The sequence below is a fragment of the Apostichopus japonicus genome, chromosome 19 (genome assembly GCF_037975245.1).
Source record: "Apostichopus japonicus isolate 1M-3 chromosome 19, ASM3797524v1, whole genome shotgun sequence".
Lineage (NCBI taxonomy): Eukaryota > Metazoa > Echinodermata > Holothuroidea > Aspidochirotida > Stichopodidae > Apostichopus > Apostichopus japonicus.
In genome coordinates, this window is record NC_092579.1 from 10,859,558 (window position 1) to 10,884,986 (window position 25,429).

The window sequence follows — 25,429 nt, forward strand, 5'->3', positions numbered from 1 at the left end:
TATTTAGTACCCTTTATAACTCATATTGTATTATCTTATTTGCGTATACACATCACTCCATTAACGCCCCCCCCCCCCTCAAGGAAAATATGAATACTAGCACTGCAATATCCAATGTGCAAATTGGGAAACAAGGAACAAGTTTTCTTTTGAGACGAAATGAGGTGAAATCATGCTAGTTGCTAATGTAGGAATCTTCCGAATTAGAGTTTATTTCTTGTTAACATCTTAACAATTTTTTTCCATTCGAAATAGCTTTGAGTTTAACCCACAGAAATTCATAAAAAGTCAGCAGCGTAGTCAGGATTTGCAAAGTTGTATGCACGACTATCTGAGCGGAGCACCAACATCGGTTGGCGCGGAGCGTAAAAGAAAATTTTTGGTTTAACAAACCCCTCAGATGGCCGGAAACGGCCCTTCCCGAGTGTTCATTCTGGTTCCTTGGCCTCTTGCTAACTTGAGACACCTCATTTTTTATGTACATAAAGGCCACATTTTTAACCTGAGGAAAAGTTTGGGGGGGGGGGCAAGTGCCCCCTGTGCCCTCGGTTCCGCCATCCATGCAAATCATCCCTCAATACAAATGCCAAACATAGTACTGTAGGGAATGAAACTTTGGAGAACCATCTGCAGGGGGATGAATGAATGAAAATGATGAATCAGTCATGGATGTGGAGTAAATCTCCATTATATGGGAAATACATTTGCAGACAATGTTATTAATGGCCAATCACAATTTACAAAGAATATCATAACATGTACAGGCCTATTTAAGTTGAATGAGGTTACACAGTTGGAGACATTGCATTTCAATATCTCAATCAGACCATTGTTTGTCTTCAAATCTATCATGTTTCTGAAATATCATGGGGAAATAGGAATAATTAATATTCTCTTGTTTGAAAAAAACGTAGGACTGGAGAAGAAACATTATATAGCCTAGGCCTAACTGCCTGGAAGATCCACACACGAATCTTCAACACGTCCCTCATCATGAGTTTCGTTTTCAGATAATTAGGCCTAGGTACAAGTGCCATACGAGCTGTAACATTAACATTAAGTGTTAGGCCTTTGCCTATTTAATTATTAGCCTAGGGCCTAGCCTACTCCAGTCTCACGTCTCTCTCAGTCTCAGTGAATCAGTGTGTAACTTGAAGTCATATGGACGAATTGTGAAGTAACGCAATAACGTTATTCTGTGAAAATCCGACCACTTTTACTTGGTAGTCCTCAGCACAGTCACCGGGCACACTTGCATTGCGTTCATATCAAAAATAGGTACTGCATGAAGGCTTCACTTTGGTTGTTCAGCGTAATAAAGTGACTGTAAGTATAGGCCTTGGTTATTACATACGTAAGTCCGTGCACTGAGATCGGGGTCGGCATAAGTTTACACATGGGCGCATGCAGACATGTTGTTTATCCAGGAAATGCCTGCGATTGGCTGAAACCCTAAGTCTTTTCTGAGATCTATTTTGATTGGTGCCAACATTCTGTGACAACGTCGTAGTGGGTCAGACTCACTGATCTGTACAGATCAGTGGTCAGACTTCCAGCTGATCTTGGAAACACAATGTTGCGCAATGACATTGGTGGGTGCGTCATCTATCGACCAATCAAAATCGGTCCCCCAACAGCTCTCTAAATATACACTTGCCCGCGACACATTGGGCGTAACTTGTAAACAAACCTCATTGCTCAGTAGTAAACAATTTTCGTACGCTGCTTCTGGGAGGTCTTAACGGGGTCTAAAAATGCCTCAATTGACCAAATTTTTACACCACAGGTATTTCCATTCATGCTCTACACCATGCAAGTCATATCTTGATTGATAAGATATCACAAAATATGTTCTCCTGTTGCTTTTTGGCACTTTTCGTGAAATAGGAGGATACTTTGGGCGGATTGATATAGACTTTAATAGGCAACGAGTTTTAATGAATCTGGAGAAACTATCACACAGTAAATACGCGCGTACGCGTGTACCATGTATGGAGGGTCATGTGATGTATTCCAGGGTGGTACTAATATACTACTCTCCCTATTACGCATGATGATTTCACCCAACTAGTACGTAAATGTGCTTGCGTGCTTAGAGCAGCAGACGACACCCGTTACCTAGCAATAACCATGCCTGTAGCCTAACGTGATAGCTACATTCCCGTCGAGTAGCATTAGGCTCTGTTCCATGGAGAATTCCGTGGTTGCACTGAACTAAACATTTCCCCACATTTCCCATTTCTTCATTCACTTATAGCGTGTAGTAATAACGTTAGGCCATATGAGACAAGGCTTGCCCCTTGAGCTGTATTAATAAGTAAGATCTATTATGTAGAATGCCTGCCTTCATTCATAGAAAATACGGTTGAACGTTAGCATATTAGCACTATTTCCTAGGCCTGAAGTACCAGTACCTTCTTATGCCGTTAGTTCCCATGTCCGAACCGACCAATCTTTCACGAAGTCACTAACACTGTTCTCGAACTGCTACAGAGAAATATCAGTATAGTACCACCCTGGAACATATCACATGACCCTCCATACATGGTACGCGCGCACCCAATTGACATGAATCCTCCAGACTCACTTAACTCGTTGTTAATAGGTGGATGCCACCTTCGGCGATGCACAAGTTATAATATAAGAGAGAATTACGCAATAGATAGCTGATAGGATCGAGAATAGAAAGAAAATTTCTAAGGTCACAACTAGTTACTTGTTGTGGGCTTATTATATTGGCTTTTCTGCCTAGCTTATAATCCCTTTGTGTGTAAGATCTACTTGCGTCTCTTGAGAAGTTGAGGTTTATGCTAACCAGACCAAAGTGAGTTTGAGAATCATCAAACCAGCAACGTCGTAGGCCTGCCGAGGTAAGACTAGTGTATAGAAATGATAGGCCTAACGTTTATGGCAAGCCATGTGGGACAAACACCGCATAAAATATCCGCGTATTAATTCGAATATATACGCGTATTAATTCAAATATACATGTGTTTCACATGTATAAAGTTTCGCTTTTTGAAGCGATCTCGCGAGCCCGCCAAAACATTTATCGTTGGTATATGTACACAGCAAGAGCGGAAATGGTTTTTTCGTGTATATTCTAATTAATCCGTGCATATATTGGATTTAATCCCCATATGTATTTTATTTGATACGTGTATATGTTCGAATTAATACGTGTATATATTCGAATTAATACGCGGATAAATTCGAATTAATACGCGAATATATTTAAGCCATATGATTGGCTAATAATATATATGCGTATATATATTCCAATTAATACGCGTATAAATTCCAGTTAATACGCGGATATATTATGCGGTGTTTGTCCCACATGGCTTGCCATATGCGACGGGTAATTAATGCGGAGCATTCACATCGGTTGCACAATAGTTATTAATAACTATGGTGCAACCGATAGTTATTAATAACTATGGTTGCACAGATAAAATATACACCGGTCCCGGCTCTGCATGTTAGGCTGCATTTAATAGTATTAGTAGTATTACATGGCGGGCTCGTACTTGACAGATGAAGAAGTACAGTTCATGCTAGATCAATGGGGAAAGAGTTACCCTAAATGAGTGCCATTTAAAGGTAAAGTTAAAGGTGAAATACCGGGATCATGCCTATCTCGTCATTTCTGTAATACAGTCAGTACGCGCGATATTGTCTAAATTGTAAGTGTACTGTAGTGTAACCTAACGTTAGCCCTTACAGTACGTTGTCAGATTTAGGTTAGGCCAGATTATTTTCCTGATGTGGTATTTACAGAAGCATTGTGGGCTCATAATTGACGCACTTCAGGATTTGATCAACCATGTTTATCAAGAAAAAATCTAAATCACTCAACTGTATGTGTTTTTCATATATGTGTTTCCTCAGAAATGTAATGATCTCAAAGTATTTATTGTTCTGTGCATATGCAACGTACAATTGAGCAGAATTTGATCACAAAATGTCTGCCGTGTCCAGTTCTTGCATACCCCTAAATTGACACATTCCTCGATAAGCTAACTGTTTGCTACTGTATGCTCTGAGCACCTAAGCTCAGACAGGTCAGGTCCCAGAGAGTCGTGGTATTACGCTGAGGGTAATATTGGTTATTTTAGGGAGTAAGATTTCCAAATCCCCTAAATACGGGCAAAACTGGGGGGAGGGTGTTCAAAGCTTGAAAAAAAAAACAATTTGAAATGTATTCAAACTTATGAAATATGTAACTCTGCTTTGCTGCAAAAAGTTAAGATTGGCTGCTGTATCTTTGGTAGTAATATTTGAATGGTGCGTCAATTACGAAGGTGCGTCAATTATGAAGCCTTTAAATTAGGCTCGACTATACAGTAATTGCACATGCTGATGTTAAAGATAACGTACAGTTGGCCTACATTTTGTATGTGAAAAATAATAATAATAAACAATTTACATAAAAGTAATTGAAAAGAGTTCAGGTCTGTTTTTCAAATTGAAGGTCATTGTTAGATTAGACTTTAGCCATAGAGTAGAATAATTTTGTGACAAACCTGAGTACTATTACAGTGCCATTACCACAAAACTTGGACATCAATGGTAATTTGAAGAAGAACTGGGAGCAATTCAGATTGTTGTGGGACAGTTACGTCACTCTGACTGAGTTGAATAAAAAAGATGAGGAGAAAATCCAGGTGGCAACATTTGTATAGGCCCTGAGGCATTGGAAATTTACAACAATTTGCCATATGAAAATGCTGCACAAAAATTGCAAAAATAATGAGCTTATGCATATGCATAGGCGTAGGAGGCGGGGGGGCTGGGGGGGCTGCAGCCCCCCCAACAATCTTTTTGGGTGAAAATTCGGGCAGTATGCTGGGAATTTTTCGGGCACCTACTGGAATAATAATAATATGCAATGTGTTTTTCTGGTTTTTTGGGGGTAAAAATTCGGCAATATGCTGAGAATTATTCGGGCATCTACTGAAAGAATAATAATTTGCAATGTGTGTTTTTCAATTTTTGGTGAAAATTCGGGCAATAGGCCTATGCTGAGAATTTTTCGAGCACCTACTGAAAGAAGAATAATTTGCAATGTGCTTTTGAAATATTTTGGTGAAAATTCAGGCAATATGCTGAGAATTTTTTCGGGCACCTACTGAAAGAATAATAATTTGCATTTTTTTCAAATTTTTTGGTGAAAATTTGGGCAATATGCTGAGAATTTTTCGGGCACCTACCAGTGGCAGAGCGTCCATACAGTTAGAGGGGCGATGACCCCTGACGGACTCAAATGGATTGCTGGAGCCCTTTTTACCACTTTTTACTTATTCGCGATTATTGACTTTTTTATTGCGCTCTCAAATACCTATTGACATTTTTCACATTTTGTTGGTGCAATTTTCTGACAAATGGCGATGACACCTATTTATTCTTCATTTATCTGCAAATTAGCAAGGCCCGGAAAGGGTCATTTCCGGCGATCTAGGGAGTATCTTTACTCAAAAATTTCTGTACGCTCCGCGCCAACCTGTGGTGGCTCTCCGCTTAGATAGTGTCAAAAGCGCCCCTACAGACCATTCTCTCTCCCCCCCCCCCTCTGACCAATACCCCTAGCTCCGCCACTGGCACCTACTGAAAGAAGAAGAATTTGCAATGTGTTTTTCAATGGTTAAACTTATATTATTATCATTATTATTGTAACGACTTCCCCAATTATACTAACCAATATAGAAGGGTAATAACACGGAAATAATTTTATGTTATTGGCAGGTGATGTAATAACTGATGGATGCCTATATGATATGCACATTAACATGTAGAACGTGCGCGGAGCGCGCGAAAAAAATTTGGTTATATTTTTCGGGCAAGTCGTTACAGCCCCCCCAAATCAAATGAGGCTCCTACGCCTATGTGCATATGGGAAGCATACTGTACTTTATTGGGCAGAGAAACGTAATATATGAAAGAAACAAGTTTAATAACTGCACTTAATAACTTGTGAAACTGAGAATTTCTGCATCTGCGTTTGAATATGGCACACGTACTAAAGGATCAAATGATTCAAGATTGTATTGTATGCGGCATAGCTAGTCGAAATACTCTATTACTGAATTACCGATTATTTCATCATTTCGTGGAACTGGCCTAAAGTATGATTTAGTGTTATGCAGGATTACCAACTTCTAGGCCAAATACAAGATTTAAATGAATGACTTTTCACAGTAAACATTAATGGAGCAAGTAATGTATTACAGTAAAGGACACTGTAATACATGCATGGGGCACTGAACGTTTATAACGAGGAGTCACACTATCGCAGTCCCGCCACAACACAGTTAATGACAGTGCTGTACAGACTAGTAGTAGTAGTAAGTTGAGTCTCATCTGTAAATCAATAAAGATTTCTTTATTCCGTATTCCTGTAATCCAAAGATTATTCAACGTAGATGTAATGTTGAGTCAATTCGTGGTTTATTAGCTATGATATCTGGTAACTATCTGGTAATCTGTTAATCTGCTAATCTGTCAATCTGGTAAATAAAATCTTTGGTTTAACACTGGAAAATACTTCTTGCTTCAATACGTTCTTGATATCGACTGAACTCAAATTACGGTAAATGACCGTAAAGACAGAACCAACGAAAACAACAAATTTCAAACACATACTCACGCACGCACGCACACTCGCACAAACACGCACACGCGCAGTAGCACTGCAACTTTACATGATGCACACTTCGTAACAATACACAAACAACACATCGTGTGAGCGCGTTTACACTCCCCCCTGTTAAATCATATGGATTTTACTCACATTTACAACCAATCAAACAATTTAGTACACTGAGACAAAGCAATATATATTCAAAGAAAAATCAACAATGAGACTAATCAGACATTCTCTTTACAATACACAAATTCGTGATCGGTCTTTTGAGTATTTTATTACGAACCTTAACCTCAACACTTCTTACTTTCCCATCGCTACTCTTGAAAACTGTAATGATTCTAGCTAAAGGCCATTTTCCGCGTGGAATTGTTTCGTCGGTGAGGAGAACTATGTCCCCAATGACAACATTTTCTTTCGGAACATTCCACTTATGGCGTTTTTGGAGGAGAGGCAGATATTCTTTCCGCCATCTCTTCCAAAACAAGGAAGCAAGGTACTGTACTTGAAGCCACCTTTTACGGCCGTAAGAGACTCCTGCGTCAACTGGGGTGTCAGGCCCATGTCTCATCAAAAGCAGGTGGTTCGGAGTAAGAGGCTCCTCATCTTTTGGATCTGAGGAGAAGTCAGTGAGAGGTCTTGAGTTGAGAATAGATTCAACCTCGGCTAGTACAGTAGTAAGAACCTCATCAGTGACCGTTTGCTGCCTCAGGACGCCTCTTAGAATCCTTCTTACCGACCTAATAAGCCTTTCCCATACTCCTCCGAAATGGCTGGCTGTAGGAGGGTTAAAGTGCCACTCACAACCTTTACTATGAAAAAAGGCTTCTACGTCATCTTTATTCATAGCTTTAAAGGCATTTCTCAACTCTTTCTCGCCAGCTTGGAAATTAGAACCATTGTCGCTAAAAATCTTAACTGGCTGACCTCTTCTTGCTACAAAACGTCTGAAAGCATTAAGGAAGGGAATCAGCATCAAGGGATTCACAAACTTCCAAATGAACAGTTCTGGAGGACAAGCAAGTAAAAATGCAACCAAACCTCTTTACGGTCGAGCGACCTCTTTTCGCTTAGAATGGCCCAAAATAGTCCACGCCGACAAAACTAAAAAGAGGTTTGTCAGAGGAGACTCTCTCCGAAGGCAATGCGGCCATTATCTGACAAGAAGGCCGTGCAAGGATTTTATGACAAATAACGCACTTACTTACTACACTCTTCACTGGTGTTCGACCATTCAGTAGCCAAAACTTTTGCAGAATGGCACTTAACGTCATGGCCAAACCACCATGACCTACCGACTCATGATAATATCTAATAATGAGTGTGACTACTGCTCCCCTTGGGGGCAAGATAATTGGGTGCTTAACGCCATTTCCCAAATCAGGATTGTCGAGACGACCCCCCGCTCTAAGTACATTTCCAAGAAGAATGGGTTTGAGTTTAAATAATCGCTGGTCACGCTGCCAGGATTTAAACGCCGATTTTTGGACCCACGAAATTATGATAGTTTCACTCGCTTCGATTTCTGATACAGACAGATTTATGCCACTTGCTGCCAATGAACCTCTAGACTTATTAACAAAGCGAAAGACCCAAGCCAACACCTTGACTAACTTGGTCCACGATGAAAACCTGGAGATTAACTGCTCAGAAAAATCATCATTCACTAAAGTAGTTACATTAAGTACAACAGACTTTCCTATTTCTGTGTCTCCAGACAAATCAATTTTTTCATATTTCGATGTAGGCCATGTGCTCTCTCTCTTCGAAAGGAAACTTGGGCCTGGGAGACACGTTCCTAAATCATACGTACCCCTCGAGCCATCATCGGCTGGGTTTTCTTTGGAGCCAACATGTCTCCATTCATTTGGAGAGGACAACTCATGGATCTTGGACACTCGGTTCGCAACGAAGGTTTTAAATCGCTTATCCTCTTTGCGAATGTACCCAAGGACAATCATTGAGTCCGTCCAAAATATTACTTCATCGAGATCAAACCTAATCTCTTGTTTGATTGACGTGTATAACGTCACTGCAAGAACTGCACCCATTAACTCGAGCCTAGGAATAGACACAGGCTTCATTGGACTGACTTTGGCCTTTCCTTGAATGAATGAGCAGCTTGCTTCACTGTCAGCACCTATCACGCGGAGATATGCTACTGCAGCATATCCTCTCTGAGATGCGTCACAAAACACGTGAAGCTGGACGCGCTGTGCGTTATCTAACTGTAGCCAACGAGGGATCTGCATAGATGAAAGAAGAGGAACATTTTGAAGCCACTTCTTCCATATCACAAGTTCTTCGTCCGTCAAGGGTTTGTCCCAATCAGACCCTTTGCGGCAAATATCTTGTAAGAGGCACCGAGCAATGACAGCAAAGGGAGCAGCAAAACCGAATGGGTCAAAGATCGAGCTTGATATTGACAATAACCCTCGCCTTGTAAAGGGTTCTCGGGCAACGACACGTTGAATAGGAAATTGTCATTTTCGGCATTCCAACTCACTCCCAGTGTTCGCTCAGTTGGAAGAGCCTCCAGGCTATTACGTAAATTTGGAGCTCTTTCAGACTCTGGGATGCTTTGGAGAACGGCACGATCGTTACTAACCCACTTCATGAGTCTAAAGCCGCCCTTACTTAAAATACTTCTAAGGCGTTCCACAACTTCTATTGCAACAGTTGGATCATCGACTGAAGCCAGAAGATCGTCTACATAGAAGTTGTTCCTTATGAACTGAATGGCTTTCTTACCTACAATGTCCTGATTATGTAACTCGTTGTCCCTGGCTGTGTGCTTTAACACATAGCCGGCGCAAGCCGGACTTGACGTGGCACCAAAGAGATGCACCGTCATTCTATATTCGAGCGGTTCACTTTCTAGATTACCGCCAGGCCACCACAAGAACCTGAAGACTATCCGACATGCTCAGTGATTAACCTCCACCACGTATCACGATCTTGTGCAAGGTTTATTGCTGCTTCGATATTGTTAATGTTAACGCCCTTAAATTGTGACTTTATTTTTCCAAGCAAGGTAGTCACGGGCCTTCCTACTGGTTTAGCAGTATTTCTCAATGCTTCTCTTAAAGCAACCTTTGCTGGAGCCTCCTCCTGGAGTCTTGCTACATGACCGAAAAATCTCAATCTTTTATGTGCGACTGTGGATGACCAAGGTGTTTGGTTGGTTTCATTGTAGAGCTCATCGTTTGATAACCAACTGTTACAGACTACACAAGGCGAAAAATAGTAGCCATTTGCTACGAAATGAAAAAAAAAAGAAGAAGTTAGGGACAGCTTTTACAACTGGCATTATAACCATTTTCAGTGTTGCAACTCCACATAAAAATGTGAAAAGTATATCGCTTGGAAATAAAATATTCGTTATTTCGTAAGCTGATATTGAAATATGTAATCTGATACGAAAAATAATGTGTAAGACCCCGTAGGACCTCTCGCAAGATCGACCAGGGGTTAAACTCCTTTTGATTTGATTTGAATGTGTAAAAGTAAGTTGGCCTGACGTTTTGATCCTAGCAGGATTGAAACGTCAGGCCAACTTACTTTTACATATTTTTACATAGGCTCTTTATTGGATAAGCAGTTTGCTAACAGTTTTATTTTAATATTAAAAATAAAACAATCCCGAACACTTGCTTCAAGTTTTCAATTATAACCATCTGCGAGGTAAAACTTCCGATGGAACTTTGTTTCAAACGATCACACACAGTAAGTCAATGGCGCTTCTCCATTGACTTAACTACATGTGGGAGAAATCACACACTCAAGTCCCTTTGACTATGTCGCGTGTGTCACTGGAAATCAGACTTGCTTTTAGTGGGTTGCAGTAAGGAGTTCAGTTACTGAAAGGTGGTTATTTTAGCACGTATGGTACATTCGGTCAGGGAAAAACAAGTTGCTTCAGGTTTTTCGCAATATTATGCGTAAGAATGCTTGCCTAATCACAATAAACTGTAATGTAGTAGAACTACTGAGGACTATCCCGAAGCATGTGTAGGGATTTTGAGGAGTATTTGGCGCCTTGATTTCATCATTTTGTGCCATTTGTAAAATCTTGGGCACATTTTCAAACTGAACAGTTATGAAGCTCAACTGTTCTCTAGCCAGAACTCAGAATGAACAAAGCCTAATGTTACTATTTTCACTTCCAGTTTTCACCTACTGTACGGTGAAACAGCCAAAGTGATTCAAAAGTATATTGATTTGGTGTATATATACTGTATATTTAGTCGAGACAATTCATCTTTCTTATCAATCGTTAAACATGATAACAGGAGGTTTTGTTAGCTGATCTTGCAAGAAGCGAAGTGAAAAAAGTAATTACGTCGTCCCCCTAAGCTTATCGCGGGTATACTGTATGATGTTAACTGCCAAAACTGGATAGTATATCGAACAGCACTACTACAAACTTGCGTGAAGGACCTCCACCTTGATGCTGGTACACGGTAGATTAGCCCGGCTATGAATAGCGTTGAATCGAATGATCTACATTTTTCTACCGTTGTGGTTGTGGTGAATCAAATGCGCGGAAAAGTACAATCCTTATGTGGAACATAATAATCAGTTCCAAATAATCGGTAGCGCAATGTATTTTGCCGATGCTGATTATTTACCAATTGTCTGATTATTGGCCCGATGCCGATTATCTAACCGATTATCGATGGAATCCTAGTTGATATAAACAGAGTGAGTCCATATGTGACCAAAGTTTATGTCACATTCCAAGTTGAAGGATCACTTGCAAAGTTTCAAATTGATTCAGGGGCATCATCAGTGTTCTCGGAAGATCATTTTTTGTCCGGGTGGTAACCGCCGTACTGGGGATAATCGCCGTCCTGGGGGAGGGGTCTAAGGGGAGGGGTGTCCCCTTCCCCTTTGGAAAATGTTTGCCCTCCGAAGGTGGGCTAGACGCCAAATGGTGTAATATTTGGTGCTATATTTGCCTTGCATGTATCTCCAGGAATTGCTATTTTTTAGGCAGTGTTTTAAATATTCTATTACGTTTGCCAAATGAAAAAAATAAGAACACTTCAAAATTGTTGCTGAAATATGAGTAATAATGAATAGGCCCTAAGTCCAATGAAAAATTATTCTACACTGTGCAAGGCTAACCCAACACAGCCTGTGCTTGACTGGGATAACTGCCAAGTTCAGGCATATCAACCAATTATCAGTCCTTATTACACAGATGCACACAATGAATGAAAGAATGATAAATAGATGATCAAATAACAAATTATTCTTTATTTATTTCAACACCAACAGGATAACAATTGCAGTGAGAAAGTTGAAAAGAAATAAAGTTTATCAACTTCATGACTTTTGAAGTTCGTAAAAACCCGTCCTTTACAACATTCACTGTATAGAGAACAAAACTCTGAAAATCAGTAGAGAAATTACCAATTGTGTACGAAAAGTAAGTTGGTACTCCTTTCAAATTTTACGAAAGATCGAGCAAAATACTTTCGAAAAATTCACGCGAAACTGGCATATCCTGCTAAATGCAACTAATTTCATGTAAACAAGGCTCTAGTACACCCATTTATGAATTAACCATAAGACCACATCTGGTTTTGAGTGGCAGAAAAAGAAAGTATTTTCTAGAATTTTCACAAAACAAGGAAAAATTAATATCCTACCATAGTTAAGTGTATAGTAAATAGCCTAACCACTTCGTCGGTAACGGATCTCACGTAACAACAAAAACACAACTTAAATTGTATTTTGCGAAGTTGACGTTCTCTACAAGGACATGGAAACAATATTTAGCATTTAGTTAATCATGCCAAGTGGCCTAAAACATGGGATTGCACGTTTTACTTTCATAAAGATGGCCATACTGCAGACTTTCCAACACTGAGGAAAATTTATGAGTGTGATTAGCTGCAGCGGGGGAGGGGTCTTCGTATTTTTGACTGCCTAGATGCAAAATGGTGCAATCTTTTTCAGTTTGTCTGAGTAATTTTATTTTGAGAATTTCATCATCATATTATTGAACTCAACAAGCATGACAATTCTCAACAAAGACTTTTCTTGAATCGATGAAAGTAATCACTTGCTAACATAATTGAACATTTTTATCGGAAATTGAAGCGCACTTCTCAATCTCTACTGTAGTACCAATATTAACACCTCTCCCACCGGGCGTTTTTCACCACCACCATGGCAAACGCACTACTCTTGTGAGTGTAAATACTCAAAGTTGCTTTGTGTTGTAGAGGTATGTAGCCTTCTTAGCATCTTTCCGGTTGGTTTTTCCGAGATTGTTTGTGGATAGCGTGTGATAAAGTGCACATACAGTAGCGTGTGAAGGGCTGGAAATGCGTGTGTCACACGCCAAATGCGTGTGAGTTGGAATGTCTGATACTGTAACTATTGAGGCCTTGATGTCGTGCTATGTCTGTATGGTATAGACTGTGCCTGGTGTATCATGGGGAATAGATTGTTTTGTTCATGCGAAGGAGTCAGTTTGCTTGAGGTGTGTTTTACTTACCCTAATGTTACGGGGATATTTACCTACTTTTCTTGAACGTATAAGATAATATTTCGCATAACTTAACCGATCCTTTACTGACTGACCTAATTAATTCTAGAGTGGAGCCAAAATAGTTTACTCCATGAAAAGTTTTTTTGGAAATGTGCCAAAAATGTTAAAAAACAGGTGTTAGACAGGGGGTTGTTTGGCAAGGTACCTGGGAAAATTCGAAACACATGAAGCCAGCCTACCGTGATATTTAAGTAGGGTTAAACACTGCAGTTGTAAACTGATGTACGTATCGTGCACGCTGTTCATTGTTAGGCATTCTAGAAACGGGGCTTTGCTGAACGTAGTTTGTTTCATAATATCGACAGTTTTGTAAGGGAATCCATTCAATATTAATTTTTTAACAACGTGCGTTTAGTCGGTAAGTACATTTCAGTTTTTAGCTCATACTGTACCAACATGCTGGTGTGAGCTATTGTTACAGTGCGGCGTCTATCACTCTATCATTCTATCACTCTACTGTATCACTCTATCCGTCAACAATTGGTAAAACCACTCCCACTCGCAGAGTGTTTGATGGAATTTCATGAAACTTGGACACAAGGACCATTGGGTATAGGGCCATCAGAGATGGTCCGAAATTTCGGGTCAAAGGTTACCTGTGGGCCGTAATGGGCCATTTTGTGGAAATACGCAAAATGCTTCTTCTACAGATTCCATGGTACAATGTTGAGGGTTTGTCACGATAGTACTATGGAAGTTTCACCTTCAGGGTGTTCATGAATTTGAGATCAAAGATCAACTAGGGGTCTTTTGTGGCTCGGGCCGCGACCCTATATTTTCAAATTGCTCCTGTTCGTACAGTGTATGGCCAGTTATAATGAAACTTGGTCACAACGTTCCTCGGGATGAGAGTTACGAGGGGTGTTCGGAAAAACGAGGTCAAATGTCATTTAGGGGGTCATTCTTTGTAATATTTTCAAATATCTCAATCTCCTCAAGATTTTGATGGATCATATTCAAAGTTGAACTGATGATTGTTGGTTAAATAAGGTGATGCCTAATAATTTTTGGTCAAAAGTTAATTAATTACAATTAATCCCCATTGTTTAAAAAAATCTGAGCCTTCACCTTTTGCCAAAGCTCCTTTAATTTGTCTCCCAGTCTCTGCAGTGTTTGTTTACATTTGTGGTTAAGCTCTGCAGAGGCTGTTAGTGGAATTAAAGCAGGACTGGGAGTTGTTATTAACTGTTGAACTGTAAGCATGAGGGCCCTATAGCCAATCAGCACTTGCCGATTCTTAGAAGTCATTGAGCCTGAGGTATGTAGGCAGCCAGCCAAAATTTTGGCAAGGAGTGCTTCAGGTCTGCTCAGGTAGAGGGGAGAAAAGTTAATAGGGTAGGTCAGTGGTATTGTTTGAGAGAGTGGGTAAAATAGGATTTAAAGGGGGAAAATAGGAATTATAGCCGGTGGTGTGGCCAGGATTCTGCTAACAGAGGGGGGGGGGTTATCCCTTATGGGCCCAAAATTGGTGGAATCTAAAAAAATGGCCTGAAATTTGGTGGGCCATAAAGTTTTGTGGGCCCTACATTTTTAAGCTGGAAAAGGTATGAGCTTCTGCACCATTGGTGCTCTAGTTTGTAAAGCATTGGTGAAATTTTCAGTTGCAAAAACTGATCGCCACAGTATTATAGGACTGGCGACTAGCATTAATTTTTCCAGAAATTCTCATCGCCAGCCGAAAATTGTGGTCACCAATGAGAATTTACAAGCATACTGGGGTGATGGGCAAATCGTCGCGGTCGCGGCAGAAACAAAACATGTAGTTTCGATCAAATTCGTCACTCTCTAAGAACGTTGCGGCGTGCGCTACTAGGCTATTTGTCACTGATTTGACAGAAGTTTCGTACCTCGCAGAGTTGGTGTTTATTTACCATATGTCATGTGTGTAGGTATTGGAGAATTTACAGGCATACGGGGGTGATCGGCAAATCGATCGCGGCCGCGGCAGAAACAAAACATGTACTGTATTTTCGATCAAATTCGTCACTCTTAAAGAATATGAGTGACTTTTAGAAAATGTTTGACGAGGTGCCAGTGTATTTTTTTTTCGTCCGGGCGGTGGCTTTATGTCCGGGCGCTAGCCAGCCTTTTCAAATTTTGTCCGGGCGGCGCGCCCAGACAAAACCGTTAGTGGAGAACACTGATCATGTAATGTGATACCTGAAAGGTATGTCCCTGAAGGCACTGAGATTAAAGAGTCAGACCACAAAAATCTGAGCATGTACAACAATGATCCAATGCCAATTGTGGGGACTTGTAAATATGAGGTTGAGAAACATAAAAAATATGAAGAAATATTCTGGGCAGTTTATTGTTATGCAAGGAAACAAGCAGGTGCCACTTGTTGGATTGCAGGCATCACAGCAAATGAAACTGATCAAAGTGTTGTATGACAACATAGATAACAAACCAACTGAAAGTTTTGAAATTAAAGGGGAAGTAAAGCAAATTGAGAAAACAAAACTTACCACTGAAAAAAGAAAATGTGATACAAGATATCATAATGTATTCACAGGTCTAGGGTGTATGCCAGGTAAAATACACCTGGAAACTGATCTTAATGTCAGGCCAGTTATTATACCACCAAGACGTGTTCCAATATCTATATAGCCCAAGCTTAAAGAGGAGCTGAAACGATTAGAAAAATTGCATGTGATGGAGAAGGTTGACGAACCTTCTGACTGGGTGTCAAATCTGGTTAGCATAACCAAACCCAGTGGTAAACTGCGTGTTTGTATTTACCCACAACCATTAAATAAGGCTCTAAAACGGGAACACTACCCGTTACCTGTTATCGAAGATATTCTGCCAAGTCTTAACGATGTTAAGGTTTTTAGCAAATGTGATCTGAAAGAAGGATTTCTCCAATGTGAGTTGGATGAAAGTTCTTGCAAGTTGACCACATTCCAAACCCCACGGGGGAGGTACAAGTATAAACGCATGCCGTTTTCAATCTCCCCAGGATCCTGAGACCTGATTGTGTTTGCTTTTTAAAAATGACCTACTGTACATTAGGCCATTCATGAACACTTGTTAGCGTTTGTGAAGTGTTTGTAAATATGTTTCCATACTTTTAAGGGTAAGAAATATGATTAGTTATGAAAGTGGAAATTAGAGCTTAAAAGAAGTTGATATTGCAGTGTATCACAAGACGTTAAAATGTCAAGAAAGAACAGCAATGAACTTCTACCAAATTCAGCTGCGCGCCATTTTATGATCAAAACAATAGCTGTCAGTTGTAATTCTCAGTTGTAGCAAATTTTTAGTGCTAAACTAGGCCCTTCCCTGGACCTGTTCAGGCTGCATTATCCCTTTATATATCCATTGTGTCAATAACTTAAACAATTCAGGCTTTCAAGTTCAATGGGCATATGCAAGGAGACCTGCTTCATGCCTACCATGAATGTATTTGATTCTCTACCTTTTTAGTGCTGAATAAAGTATAAAACAAATAGTAGCTTAAATCAACAGATTACATAGCACCATTGTCAAAATACTGTAATACCAAGAAAGTGTTTCCTTAGTAAAAACTGTTCACAAAATTCAGGAACACTCGGAAGTGCTAGGAACACAATGTTCATGTTACGTTCATGTTAGTCTGACAAAATTTAGTATTCTTTCGTTGCGTCCTTTGGGTAGCAAAGAAACTCACTCATCAGATGTGGTTTTATGGTTTTCCTGACAACACAATAACTTACTTCTCATCACTTGTACAGTATTTCATGAATTAGAAAAAAAGGAGTTCTGCACTGATTTACTTCCCTATATTGAAATTACTCAATAGCATTGTTAATGTGATGCTCTACCAGTGTCATCGCACTTTGCACAAAAGTTTGTTATCAGATTGGAACTTTCCTGAGATGATTTTGATAGAGAGAGCCCAAAAGTGTGACTTTCTTTCATATTGTGGCATCTAAAAAATCCCATTGTTTGATGGGTATGAGTTGAGGTAAAGGTAATGATTACAAAGCATGAAAAATCGCCATTGAAGCATTTATAGGCAATGCTCAAAATACTTCCTGTCTTTTTCATAAGGATTACACATGGATCTTATATGTGTGTAAGGTGTTAACCCTTTGCTATTTTTTCTCTTAGGTACCAAGGTAAAGAAATAACACCGACAGAATAACACGTCCTTTCCTTCTGCATCAATGTTGGCATCAACAATGAAAATGAAGGATATTTATCTTTGTATTCTTTGTATGCTGTTGAGCTTGCTTCCAGGTGAGTCAGGTGCTTTATCCATATAATATGTGACAATTCATACTCTACAAATAAACATGATTGGGGGAAATTGTCCTGTGTCTGTGTGTATTTGCACTTGTTTTGTATTCAGACTGAGGACTTGAACAAAGGAATTCCAAGTCCTCAGACATCGTTTCAAAAGAATCTCCTTGTCCTCAGATGAATTCTATTGTTCAGATTATTGTTAAGGTACTTGGAATTGAACAATTGTGAAAACAATGGTGTCCTCTATAGGGTTAGTCTGAATGTAAAACACACCTGGGTGTATTTTTGTGTATGTTACACTTGATTGTAAACATGGTAACTCAAAAAGTTCAAGATGGATTGCCATCGTACTCTGTATGTCAATCGGTCTTGTTAAGTACAAGAACTCTATCCTCTTCTGTGATGGTCAAAGGTTATTTGAGGAAAAGCCTGGAAACTATGTACATATGATAACTCTAAAAGTACATCTGTTGTTGAACTTCATACTAAGTATGTAGATCCAGCTTGGTGAGTGCATGAACCTAATTGAACATGGTAAAGGTCAAAGGTCGCATGAGGTGAACAGGTGTCAAAGTCTGAAAACCTTTTAAAACATGATACTGTAGCTCCAAACTTTGAGCTACAATTAGTCTACAAAGTCATCCTAATGAAATTTGCTTCAAGCAATTGATATTCTTAATTTTGGGTTGCTTTTAAACACACTCAAGTGCCCCTTATCAGTTTTCACCCTCTTGAGCTTCAAGGGTTGATCAGATTATTTCAAATAGTGTAAACAATCAGCTCAAAAGGTCAATAAGTTATCTCCAATGGTCTCAAAATTGGCCACATGTACTGTGGTTTGGACTAGGTAATGTAAGAAGAGAAAATATTTCACAGTGTATAAACAATGTCATATAACTCTTATTAATTAGTAACGAATTTAAAGAGCTGAGAAAGAGAGAATGACAGCTAATTTGCCAGCTCAAAATTGGTAACTACTGTAAAAATGTCCATTTGCTCATGAATGCATCTGTGTGTCTTTATTTCATATAGTTTGACTGTTCTTTCTGGATTAAAACATTTTAAAATGAAAATTCTATACTGTAAAATCCTTGCCCCTGAATTAATGGGTTGATGCCCACATGGAGGTGAGCTACAAATAAGAGCTGGAAATCTCTGATCTTTTCTGGCTCTCACTGTATTCTTGGACAAATTTAACTCATTTGCACTACATTAGTCAGACAGTTACTGTATGTGGAATTTGAGCAAACTATGGCAAGGAATCACAAAGCCAACTGGCTTTCTGGTTCCAAGTTACAACATGATCTGCAATCCCATTGCTCTAGCAGTTTGAACATTTGATGCACACATGTTAAGGAAATGAATAGTAAAGAAGTTAGTAACTAAGTTCTTAATGTGTGTGTATAACATTTAACTAAGTTTTAAATGTGTGTATAACATTTAACTAAGTTCTAAATGTGTGTATAACATTAAACTAAGTTCTAAATGTGTGTATAACATTTAACTAAGTTCTAAATGTTTGCATAACATTTAACTAAGTTCTAAATGTTTGTATAACATTTAACTAAGTTCTAAATGTGTGTATAACATTTAACTAAGTTCTAAATGTGTGTATAACATTTAACTAAGTTCTAAATGTGTGTATAACATTTAACAAGTTCTAAATGTGTGTATAACATTTAACAAGTTCTAAATGTGTGTATAACATTTAACTAAGTTCTAAATGTTTGTATAACATTTAACTAAGTTCTAAATGTTTGTATAACATTTAACTAAGTTCTAAATGTTTGTATAACATTTAACTAAGTTCTAAATGTGTACAACATTTAACTAAGTTCTAAATGTTTGTATAACATTTTATTTTATTTCCTTTCTCATGTCTTGCTAGACGTGGAAGCTGAAACTTTGATAGCTTCAGTACTAGCACTGGAAGGAGATGCAGTGGAAATAGCTTGCCCCACATTGGAGAGTTATGACTCATATTTCTGGAGGAAAGGAGACTCTATTCATGACAGCACAGAGGTTGCTTCTTTTGTTGATGATGTACCTAGAGCAGACTCTAAGAATTATGCGGTTACAGCAAATGGAACACTTTCCATCAAAAATGTTACTACAAAAGATGAAGGAAAGTATTTCTGTAGAGGAGTTACAGATATATCTTCATCCTCTGTAGAAATACTTGTACAAGTACAAGGTTAGTTACCTTAATAGATCATGCTTCAATACAATTTATGGAGGTTTTACTAATATCTATAACATACAAACAGAGATGTGAGTGGAAAGCCAATTTTTCCCCATTTTGATTAACACTTGCAATAATATGACTTTTCATGACACCATATACTGTAGACTGTACCTTCTGTTCATACAGAATTTCCCCGATGTTGAAATCCCAATACCACCCAGTATTTCAGGGTATCTATACTTTAGGGTTACTTCTTCATCATTTTCTGCTAAGCTTGAAAAGTTAATTTTTTTCCTGGGAATTTAGAATCCTGATATAGTTATATTGAAAGACAGTATGACTAACAATTACTACTGTCGTGATTGACTACTTATATGCATGTTTATTAAAGCAGCATTTTGCATCCTTTTCTATGATTTTTCTCAACCCCACTGACTCCACTATGCCATAACAACATACATAACTACTGTAGCTTATCTATTTAAATCACTTCATATGGTGGCATAAAAGTCGAAAAATTTGCAACTTTCAACTTTTTTTTCTCCAAGATATTTTCCGTTGGAATCCCAATAAGCCTCGCCCATAATATGAATATTTAAACGCTACGTTTGTCATTGACCAATACGTAACACGACACCCTGCTTGATTTGTGTACAGTCCATATGGCAGTTGTACCAGGAAGTTCCATAACAACTCCCTGGTTGTACCAACACAAAGTCTTGAATCTATTTTTGGCAACGTCTCATAACTAAACCTGCATCTCTGATTGGTTGAATTCAAACTAGTGGGTTTGGGGAAATTGTATGCAATTAATTTTAAGAGTGGAATTTGTCGAGGACACTTTTCTCATTATCTGCAAATATCCTTAATTACTCGCCAATTAACGTTGTTGGCAGGGAAAAAATAACTTAGTTTGCTGTTTTGTGATTGATATGTAAAAAAACTTGATGGACATGTCAAAAAAGTAGAAACGGCGATCAAACGCAAAATGTTGCTTTAAAGGACAACCATTCTACTTTATAACTCTTGTTGTGGGTTAACAAATGCCAGACATATTCACAAAAGGACATACGTAATTTTTATTTTCTCAGCTTCACTTCAGAATTTTGAGTTGAGCATTGATCACTGCAATACTGAAACCAGTTGCTTCCGATACATCAATTTTTCCAAACTAATTGAGTTGATATGCATAGCGATAAATGCATCTCCATCAATGACGTTAACATGGTTTAATGGATCCAGAGAGATACAAAGCAATATAACTGTAGACAAATACAATCAGAAGGATGTGCCATCATCTACAATGATCACAAGTACGTTAAAAGCTGTCTACAGAACCCCAGTAACACTGACTTGTCAAGCAGAAGATACCAAGAGCAAGACAAATGGTGGTAGATTTGTGAACATTCGACTTGAGCAACAAGGTGAGGAGAAACTAAACTGTTGCATTGCAGAATAGTAGACATTTACAGTTAATTGTCCCAATTAGTGATTGCTCTCTACTTGTTTTTTATATTCCTTTTCCAATTTCCAAGGCAAATGGAATATATGTCTGATAGAGTGCGTGGGTGTGTATGTTAAGCTATTAAACACCATATATCAGGAACCATACATTGGATTCATGTCATACATGGTAGCCCTACCAGTATGACATGATATATAAATATAAATTTTACTTTACTTTACTGATAGCCCTTGAGCTCTACAAAGATTTTAGATGTAACATCTTTAATATTATTGAGTATTTTTAACTTAATGTAGAAATATTGAAATAATCATATGTTAAAACCAACTAGTTTGTTTCCTTTCATATTGGGTACTGTATGTTCATATTGTTAGCAAGTGTGTAAATGTTCTTGTTATTAAAATGTTGAAATTAATTATCTGAATGGTGAACGGGACTTGCATGCCAAATGGGGTTCCCATATAGCCTGCCGGACGTATATTCGGCACTCTATCGTTTATGGAAGTAAAGTCATTCACATAAAAGGAGAAGTTCACGATATAACCAGACATACAGTATGTGATAGGCAATGCCTAATACAAGATATTCTATTACAGTATACACAGTATTGTATTTTACCAAAAAGAGTCCAAAATATTTCAAATGAAATACTCGTCACCACCAATTGAAGAGCGGCCATTTTGTCATATATTCTATGACGTGTAATCCCCAGAAACAGCTGTTTTGTGTGAGGTGTAACTGTAACATATACGATACCATCCTCTATACCTTGCAATAAACCAAAGTCTAAAAGTAACATACATATACAGTAGCTCAACTACAAGTTCATCTGCAATCAGACTTATTTCCTTGTGCTTTCTTTCCCCCAAATAATGTTAACTCGACACCTCAGAGTCTTCATATTTTCTGTTGTGCCACATCATCATACTTTATCGCAGGGAAATTGTTCTAACTACGTAACTGAGCCTAACTATTTATTTCCCCATATTCTTATTGCTACAAAATGGAATAGGCTACCACTTTGGTTACTTCCTTTGAAATCTTCCTGAATATCAGATTGAGGCTCATTTGCTGAGTTCAAACCTAGTTAAACAATCAGATCTGTCTGACAGGGCACATAAGATTCTATTGTGTAAAATGTGTCACATGTATGCATTATTTAGAGCCAATGGCGTCTCTATAGTGCAATATTGTGTATAAAATTTAATATGAACTATTGTCGCACAACTATCAGTAGCACTGTAGTACAAATCAAATCGTTAACGATATCAGACCCTGCAATTGATAAACTTACAGTATGCAATCAGTGTTCTGGTACAACTATTGTGTAGATTGTAGTACAAAGTAACTTTAAAATTGCACATAGCTGGAGGCGGGGGAAAAAAAATCTTTTTTTGGGCCCATACTGAAGTATTTTAGTACACAACCAATACTATGGTTCCCGTTTAATCGAAAGAGACAGTAATTTAGAGAAATTTGATGTCAAAGTTTAGCAGATTCTCACTGACCAGAAACGTGATGCGTAAAAGCTTATGAATGCACAGGTGACGCCATGCTGCGGAGTGTACCGCAAGCGCGAAACAATGACAATGGACTTTGCACCTATAAGGTAAATCACGGCTGAAGATAAACAATTGAGACTAGTATGCACATTAGAATATCCGGGAAACAAGCTAATGAGTTAAGGCATAATCAAAATTATGGAGACTTTACCTTAAGAGGGCCTCCATACTTTTGAGGTCAAGTGGATATTTTGAAAAATGCAGACGACAAAATCAAAAGGGCGTTACGGCATATTTTGCTGCCAGTCTGTCAGTAATTGTATATATATTGTGGGCATCGCAGCAAAATGCTATCCTTATACTTATTGGGCTAACAAATACAGTAAGTCACAGCTGATTGCATGTATACATGTATTGTTTCAGTTAAATGCAAAGGTATAGTGACTATAGTATGACATATGTGCCACCTCACACCAAACAGCCTTTTCATCGGGGGATGATACGTCATATTATAAGACAAAGTGGCCGCTATTCAAATTGACAACAGTATCATTTGATATATTTCAAAGTGGTTGTGGTAAAATTCAAACAATGGTGGGTTATTAGTTTGGAATAGACATTGTCTAACACATATGGTTTTATCCTGAACTTCCCCTTTAATGAGTGGTTGGGACTTAAAATACTAAATTAGCTGTTTCCAGTATGTTGACCATATTTACTTTGTAGCTGGTGTGTAAGTGTTCATGTTATAAAACTGTGAAAATTAATAAGTACAGTATGTATGGATGCAGTACTAAATGTTATTCGAATTGTATCCCTGCAGTGCTCAGATGTCACTCGTGGAGACAACATTAGTCCAAAATTAAAACGGGGATAACTTCACACATCCTGCTTATGAAGTAAAAACAAAATGTCTGTGCACAGAGTGACTGTGCACACAGTAAATGTCCTGGAGTACTGTACTGTAATTGTGACAAGAAATCACTAAGATGTGAGGCTTTCTGATGTACAGGATTGCATGAGAACACACAGGAAAAACACAATACGTCAGGAGTTGTACATAACTCTAGATACCTTGTAGCAGTACCACGAAAGCAATGTGCTTCTAGTGCACTGTTAATTGCTTAAGAAGTAGTGTTCTGCAGTATTAATGAGTTAAGAAATTGTTGAAGTAATTACTACGGTACTAAGCAATTTGACTTGTCGCTTTTTCAACTCAATTTTCGATTATCTCAATCTTAGTTCGTACCTTGAACAAGCATTGCATGGAACCATAAGTCTTTTTAGTTTTCTGACTTTTCTGTTCACAGTTCCCATCACTAATGAAAAGCCACCATCCCCAGATCAAGACCTTGTTGGCCGAGGGTGGATGATTACAGCAGTAATACTATTTGTATTCTGCATGTCAATAATGGGCATGTTCATGATGTACAAGATGCATAGAAGGTATGGATAAATCACTCCATTCAAAGTGTTTTGGGGTCATGGTTACATTAGCCCATGAACATGCTTACAGAAGATTTTCTTGTTAATTTCACCTGTTTTTATCTCAATACATTACATCTATAGAGATATTGTAACAGTTAGTGGGACTCTCTCTTCTCTTAAAAAAGTTTCAGTGTCTTCATACCAAGTTCTGTTTCTCTGGAATTTCCAGAGCAAGCACATATCATATAGGCCAACAAAAGTTACTATTTTTTATTCCAGAATTGTATCTCATTCTATGACTTTTCACCGATTTATGTCCAAATTGGGCTGAAATACAGTTGTAGCAGGCCTTTTTTGCACATGCTCCAAAACTTGTTTGTAGGGAACTTTTGCCCACGTTTCCCTGTTTTTGATGATTAAGCCCCGCCTCCAAGTCTGGTTTGTAGCAGATTGGCTATGACTCATGACAGCTACATGTTAGATATACGAAAATGGCTACCCTCGCGACCAATTTTCTGTTTATTAGGTACGCAAGGTGTAGTGTATTGCATGCTAATTACATATACACATTGTGTACTCTTGAATTTTACGTAGTGCATTTAATTTATATTAGGCCTTCGTTTTTGTAACATCCATTTAAGGATAGTACTGGCGTTCAGGTAGCTTTTCAGAGCAAGGGCCATGATAAGTTTGTTTGATTGCCCTTCATGTATTTTTGTATAATTACGTTTACTTCTGAACTGTACTTCTGTAGGCTACTTAGGCCTAGGCCTTATGCATTTAAAAAATATATATAGGCCTAGGCAAGGCCTATTACTATTATAGGCTTTCAGTGATAGCCACATTAGCATTGTACTAGTTTTCAGACAGCTTTTCCTAGGAAGGACCAGGGTAAGTTTGTTTGATGGGTACGTATAAAAGAGGAGCCGGCCATAGCATCACAACTTTTTTAAGACTATAAAAATTGTATAAGGTTATGTTTTATTTATAAGGATATAAGATGTATAAGGTTATAAGAAGTAGTATGTTTAGCTTTCTTTTGAACCTGTGATGTTTGACATAAAATGTACAAAGAATTAAAATAAAATAACAAAATGGAGAGGAACTGAGGTGGCTATTAGGGGAGGAGGAGGCCACCCATCACTTCAAATAAAAACTTGTAATCTTCTTTTACATTATTTTTTCCAAGTCATAAATCCATGAAATCTTCATGTCAGAAAAATTGAGATGGAAAAACGTGGGTTGTTTTGATACTTGGAAGTGGACACAGTTTTGATGGTAGTCACCACTACAGTCTACAGTAACATACAGTAGGTGATAGGCCTAGCTCTCAAGGTGGGCATCAAGAATATGGTCGAGTTTGCCTCTTCTAATTTGGCCGTTGTCATTGACGTCAAACTATATGACCAAA

General features: G+C 38.4%; 1 protein-coding gene and 1 long non-coding RNA gene across 5 annotated transcripts in view; one reads left to right on the plus strand and one right to left on the minus strand.

Annotated features, from left to right (window-relative positions):
* Positions 1 to 25,429, minus strand: part of LOC139959674 (uncharacterized) — a 254,502-nt gene that overhangs the window by 155,792 nt on the left and 73,281 nt on the right. The window lies entirely within an intron of this gene.
* The window catches only part of LOC139959652 (cell adhesion molecule 1-like), a 29,274-nt gene continuing 6,504 nt past the window's right edge, over positions 2,660 to 25,429 (plus strand). The window contains exons 1-5 of one of the 4 annotated variants that reach the window (XM_071957443.1): positions 2,660 to 2,870; positions 17,304 to 17,432; positions 19,327 to 19,632; positions 20,715 to 21,047; positions 23,901 to 24,036. In XM_071957443.1, the coding sequence (XP_071813544.1) occupies positions 17,360 to 17,432; positions 19,327 to 19,632; positions 20,715 to 21,047; positions 23,901 to 24,036 (848 nt within the window). In that variant the 5' untranslated portion in view covers positions 2,660 to 2,870; positions 17,304 to 17,359. Of the gene's footprint in view, positions 2,871 to 3,459; positions 3,616 to 3,671; positions 3,687 to 17,303; positions 17,433 to 19,326; positions 19,633 to 20,714; positions 21,048 to 23,900; positions 24,037 to 25,429 lie in introns of those variants that run through there. The other 3 variants (XM_071957444.1, XM_071957446.1, XM_071957445.1) reach the window with 3 other exon arrangements.